At 39.2% G+C, this 5927-nt stretch overlaps 1 protein-coding gene across 1 annotated transcript in view; it reads left to right on the top strand.

The window, feature by feature from the left end:
• The first annotated feature begins 2789 nt into the window (after positions 1-2789).
• GSDME (gasdermin E) overlaps positions 2790-5927 on the top strand; it is a 45201-nt gene continuing 42063 nt past the window's right edge. Inside the window, exon 1 of the mRNA XM_023531531.1 lies at positions 2790-3040. Within this exon, the coding sequence (XP_023387299.1) occupies positions 2830-3040 (211 nt within the window). The 5' untranslated portion in view covers positions 2790-2829. The remainder of the gene's footprint in view (positions 3041-5927) is intronic.

The following is a 5927-nucleotide window of genomic DNA, read 5'->3' as shown; positions in this document are numbered from 1 at the left end:
ATCACATTGTACCCTATACAGTCCGTCTGATGGCTCCTGCTGCCTTGGTCCCCAGCAGGAGAGGCATGAGTCTTTTGGGCCTTGTTCATACATGCAGACCCAGGAAAAAGTCCTCAGACTGAAAAATATGTCTCTGTAAGCAGAGGGCAGAGACAAACTGAAGAAAGAGGCCCCTCCATGGAGTCTGGCAATTAACAGAGTTTATTAAGGGAAACTCATGAGACACATCTGGGACAGCTGCAATTCAAAGAAGATATCCTTTGTGCCACTCGAGCAGTGCCAAAAAATTATCTAGAACAGGGCAGGTTGGATGGGGATACTGGTATGAACCTCGTACCAGGTGCAGGAAAATGCCTTATATGCTTGCCCAGGTCAGAACAATGGCCTGTTCCATGAACCACCACCATGGGATATGGGAGAGGTACTGGTTTATGTCAGAAGGAAGGTATGCATCAAAGATAGTCTTGTATGGGTTTTACAGGAAGCAGTCTCTGTTCTAGCCCAGCTCTAGCTCATGGGTCCAGCAGCGGACATGTCTTGGAGCAGTCTCTCCTCCACAGGTGTGGACCGGGGCTGCATCCTTGACCTTTGCCCTACCCAACTCTAGAACCCTGCGCGCAAGTGTGGAACTTGTCTCAGAGCTTGAAAAGCAATTACAGGTCTGTCAAGGAAGTGCTGATGGGCATCCCATCACAAAACTGTATCTCCTGGACATTAAGAAATTGGTGGCCACAAATCTTGCTTTGCACTGTCTTCCCCACCCCTCACCGCCACCTGCAAATTTGGGGCATTTAGAAGTGCCGCTCATCTGCTAGAGCATCTTCTCAGTGCTCTTTGCCTGTTTGCTTCTACTTAGCAACTTCTGTGACCCTATGTTCCCTCCAGTTGGCTTTAGATGCCTTTTTCTTTGTTCATTCCTTGTAGCAATCAGTGTTAATATATAGCATAAAGCTTAGCTGCTTATTTCTCCATCTGGCCACCATACTCATTAAGGACAGAGACCACTTTTTGCTCTGTATCTTAAGTGCTTCAACATGGTACCTGGGTATAGTAGGTACTTAAGAATAACTGATGATTGATTCAATAAATGTCTCGATAAATGAACAAGAGAATGTCCATTGCATGTAAGATCTTGATGCTTAGTATAATGAGAGCTTAATTAGAGATGAAAGCCTGAGCATAGTACTTAGTTTTCTTTCTTTGCAATTTATTCTTTCTCAGAAAGGTAATTTGTGCATGTTTTTAGAATCCCTTCTTTAAATGTTTATTCTTATTGTTAACATACAAGAACAGAGTTAGGTAGCTACACGATAATTTTAAGATACTTTAGAGAAGAACTGATGTTGAGTAAGACAAATGTTTTCTGATTCCATAGAGAAAATTTATGTTAAAAAAAATGGGTTGAGCTAGTTCATATCTGAGATTACTCCTGGCTTTCACATTCTATGATTTTATTATCTATGTGACTACCAGACACCATGGTACAAATACAAATAAAACAATTCTTGTCTATTATACATTTTAACCTTTGACCATGGGTAGTTTTTAAAAATCTTATTTCAGTTTGTGCTTTTTTTTGAGTAATAATGATTATATATATGTGTATTTGTATGTGTACACATATATATGCATTTATATATATATATATGCATTTATATATATATATGGCTATGTGGCTATGTGCAATTTATGTATTGTGAAATGTTTATAACCTTTGTTCATGTTTTTACTACAGTATTTTAGAACTTTATTTGCAAAAGTGTTTTTATATATTAACCTTTTTTATATATATAAGTTCTTTGTTATAAATCTTACAAGTATTTTTTCAGTTTCTATTTGTCTTCTTCAAGGCCATTCTCATCCTACAATTGTACAAATATTTGTCTGTATTTTTTCTAGTACCTTTATGGTTTCATTTTTCCTCGAAAAACCATCCAGTCTATTAGAATGTAACGCATGAGATCAAAACCTGACTTTATTTTTTCCAGATGATTAGCCAGTTGTTCTAGCAGCATGTGTTGAATACTTTATACTTCATTCACTAAATATACTACTTTGATATCTTCCAGTGTGTCTCAGCTGTAGAGTGACTGGGCCTTCATTTCTGGATGAAAAAGTAATAGCTAGTTAATTTCCATTAATAAAGGAGAAATCACACAGTGTAGAGAAAAAGCACCTTTGACTCTTCAAAGAAGCGGTCATAAGTAAGATGCAAATTGGGCTAGTCAGTATTTTGCTCCACAGATATTCCCAGGTCTCCACCTTCCAGATACTTGGCGTAGGATTGTATTTCCTGACCATTATGGTTGGCTGAGGCCATGTGACTAGTTCTGACAATTTGTGGGTGGACGTGATGTGTGTGTGTCATTTTGGGGCCAGAGCATTTAACTGCTGGTCTGAGACTTTCTGGAACTCTCTTTCCTGTTGGCTGATGACTGACAATGTTCAGGATGGTGGTCCCCTCTTCAGTTTGGCTCCCTGAATGACTGCGATGAGCAAAGCTCTCCTATCCTTCTGTATTGGACATGTAGTTTCAGCAGTAAATAAACATTTATTGTTATAAGCCACTAAGATTTGGAAGTTATTTGTTTCTGAAGCATAACCTTGCCTACCCTGACTTATATACACAGTCTCTTTCAGTAATTTCAGTTTGATTTATTTGTCATCTACTGAACTCAAGCTAGAGGCTTTTCTAGTAAGAAAGTTTTCTTTAATGGATACTGATTGATACTAGGGAGGAACAAGGTAATTTTAGGAAAAAAGTTATGAAATAATGACTAATTTGGGGATAACATTTTTTTTTTTTTCAGGTAATTTGGAGCTCTCAAAATGTTTGCCAAAGCAACAAAGAATTTTCTTAGAGAAGTTGATTCTGGAGGTGATCTGATTGCAGTATCGAACTTGAATGACTCTGATAAGTTACAACTTCTAAGCCTAGTGACCAAAAAAAAGAGATTCTGGTGCTGGCAGAGACCAAAGTATAACTTTTTATCTGTCACTCTTGGAGATGTGCTCATAGAAGACCAATTTCTGAGTCCAGGTATGTTTATTTGCTACGTTCTATAGTTAATCCCAGAACAGAAGATGATGTTTTTTCTAGACACATGTCTCGAGTGATTATAAGGTGATGCCTTATAATGACGTCTCCTGTTTCTTTGTCTACTATCTTAAAAACATTCTAAAATGAACAAAATTCTGTACATCTGACATTAAAAGTTATAAATTAATCTTTAAAAACTGATATTACAGTTTGGGATATAAAGGCAGACATGCCCATTGTAGATGCCAATGTAAGTGGGATGGATCTACCACCCAAATTTGGTTTGGTGTTGAGGTTGATAATGGTACCTATATATCAAGAGGGTATGAAATGTTTTATTACTCACATAAGGAAGCTTTCTGGGTAGAGTGTGGCAGGCTCCCAAGCTGGTCCAAAAACAGCTAGAGATGGGGCGTGGGGATAAGGAGATGGGCTCAGCTTTGATTGTGATGAAGAGGTAGGATGAGGGTTCTGCATGTGGGCTGTGGCTTTCAAGGTTTGAATTTCCAGCCAGTGACAATGTAGGGAACACCCGGGTTTTCTTACTAGCTTGTCTAGATGTGTAACAAAGGGAAAAGGGAGTGATGGACTTGAAAGCTGTCAGCCGTCAAACATTAAAAATAGAGTCAGACTCATTATTACAGTAGAGTATTTATGAAATATAGAAAGGCATAAAGAAAATAAATCAACAAAATGCCACCATCAACCGTTAATTCCCGTTAGTACTCGGACTGTAGTCTTTTTTACCTCTGCTACGTTCTATAGTTAATCCCACTAACTTTTAGAAACAAAATCAAAACATAATATATATAATTTTATATACTCTTTACTTATTTTTTATTTAACTTTATATAAGTTTTCCTTTATGGTTTTAAATATTTCTTCATACTATTTTCAACAGACACATAATATTTTTTTGTATGTAAGCACCTTCATTTATTTCCTTAACCATTCCAGTGTAGTGCTTAATAAGTAAGGCTGCAGTGAACATTTTTGTCTGAATTTGTTTTTCCTTTAAGCAAATGCATCAGCATCCTTATGCTACTCATTGAAGACTTCTGCTACTCATTACTATACTACTTTTTAGAACATGGTGATATGTGAAAGTATCATCAGCTCTTAATTATTGGACTAAATGTTGTCCAAGTCTTCTTTCAGCTCTGAAGTTCTCCGATTTTGTGACTGCATCCCTAGTAAAGGGGAAAAGAGAGAGGAGTTAATTGGTTAATCACTAAACTTTCTTCCAGACCTGCATTCTAGCCAGTGTTTTCTTCAGCTAGACTCGTTATCAGAACTGTCTAACTATGGGTGAATGGACCGATATTCATTTTATGTCAACTCACCCCCGCACCTGGATTTCTGGTAGAACTTCTACTGTGGGGCAAGAGAGAAAAATTCACAGAATAGATCGTGGACCCCTGAGTAAGTGCAGTTTCACTGCCCTGCTGCTGAAGAGCCTCTTTTGTGGTGTCCTGAAAGTTCATAAAGACTCGTGTTAGATGGATGAGGCCAGTTGTTGTCACTGCAGATGAAGAAGTCTCAAATATGTTCATCATCTGAGGCCAGAGCTCACCCTGGTTCTGTGTCCTGTTGGTGTTAGGGCTGTGATGAGAGATGTCCTCTACCTTACCTACAGAGCATAGCCTGGGGACGTGAAGGTTGAGGGATGGTGACTTAGTTGTTCAGTCCAGTGAGAGCCTATTGCTTTCCTCGCTCTTTCCCCTCTACCAGCAGCAGCTGATGGCATGAGGCAGAAGGGTGTACAAACAACATCTTTTTTGGAAGTGTGTCCAGGGTAACTTTTTTTGGAATACACAGACAGTCTTAGGTGTGTCCCCACAGTTTCCAGGAGTGGTAATAACCTGACTGAGACCAGAATTGTGACCTAAAGATAGAATTTCTGTTTGTGTAGCACTTTGTAAAGCCTGAGACGCTCTTGTTTATCAGGGATGATGTTCTGGCCTAAACCCAGTGGATAAATTGAGCACTTACTATGTGCCAGGCTCTGTTTTACATGATTTACATACATGGACTTAACACAGAATCCATCAGGTAGGTATTATTAATCATCTCCAAATTATATACCACAAACCTGAGGGTCAGGGCTCTGAATGTTCCCCAAGGTCTCCCAGCAAGGAATATTAGAGTAGTGATAAAATCTCAAGCTCTTGGCAGTGCTCTGTGCTGCTTCTCAAAGTATTTCCCAGAGTGTTTCTCTTTCACAAGATGTGAATAAGAAAAGGCTTTGAAGTGGAGGTATTTTCACAGGCTTCCTTTTGCTGCTGGTGGTGGAGATGATTCTTTACTTTGTAAATGTCAAAGATAATGAATGGTGGCTAATTCTCATTAACCTTGGTTGAGGAATGGGTTTCCCTGACTGGAGTGAAAAAAAAAATACAGGTGTTGAGGGCAGTGAGTAGATGGAAAGAAAGAAGACTTTCAGACTCCAAATGGATTTGAATCCCCTAAGCAGCACCACCAGGGGCCCAGGAGAGCCTTGGATTGGGGAAAAGGATAAGGCCAAGTGTGAAGTTCCTTCGAGACTCTGAATCTATGTTCCTGAGTGATGATGACGGAAACTCTTTCTATGGCAGTATTCAGTTGGATTAAAAATCTGAACGTTAGAAATCTGTATATGTGACAAGACTGACAGTTCAGGTATGAGATCATCAGATACTTATTTTTAGTGTTCAGATAAAATGGGCAGATCTTGTAGGCAGTCTGTAGCAATCACCTGGAAATGACAGATGAGGAGCTTGGCAATACCCAGGAGATTTTGATTGAAGCTGGGACACCAGGTGGGTGGTAGCAGCTTCCTTAGTGTCTGGGAAGCCAGAAGAATGGGGAGTCTGGAGTTCGCATGTTCCAGGGTGGTGTTTGAGGGAGG

Source organism: Pteropus vampyrus, unplaced genomic scaffold (assembly GCF_000151845.1).
Source record: "Pteropus vampyrus isolate Shadow unplaced genomic scaffold, Pvam_2.0 Scaffold69, whole genome shotgun sequence".
Classification (NCBI taxonomy): Eukaryota; Metazoa; Chordata; class Mammalia; order Chiroptera; family Pteropodidae; genus Pteropus; species Pteropus vampyrus.
Note: the sequence above shows the minus strand (reverse complement) of the source record. Positions and strands in the feature narration are given on the sequence as shown.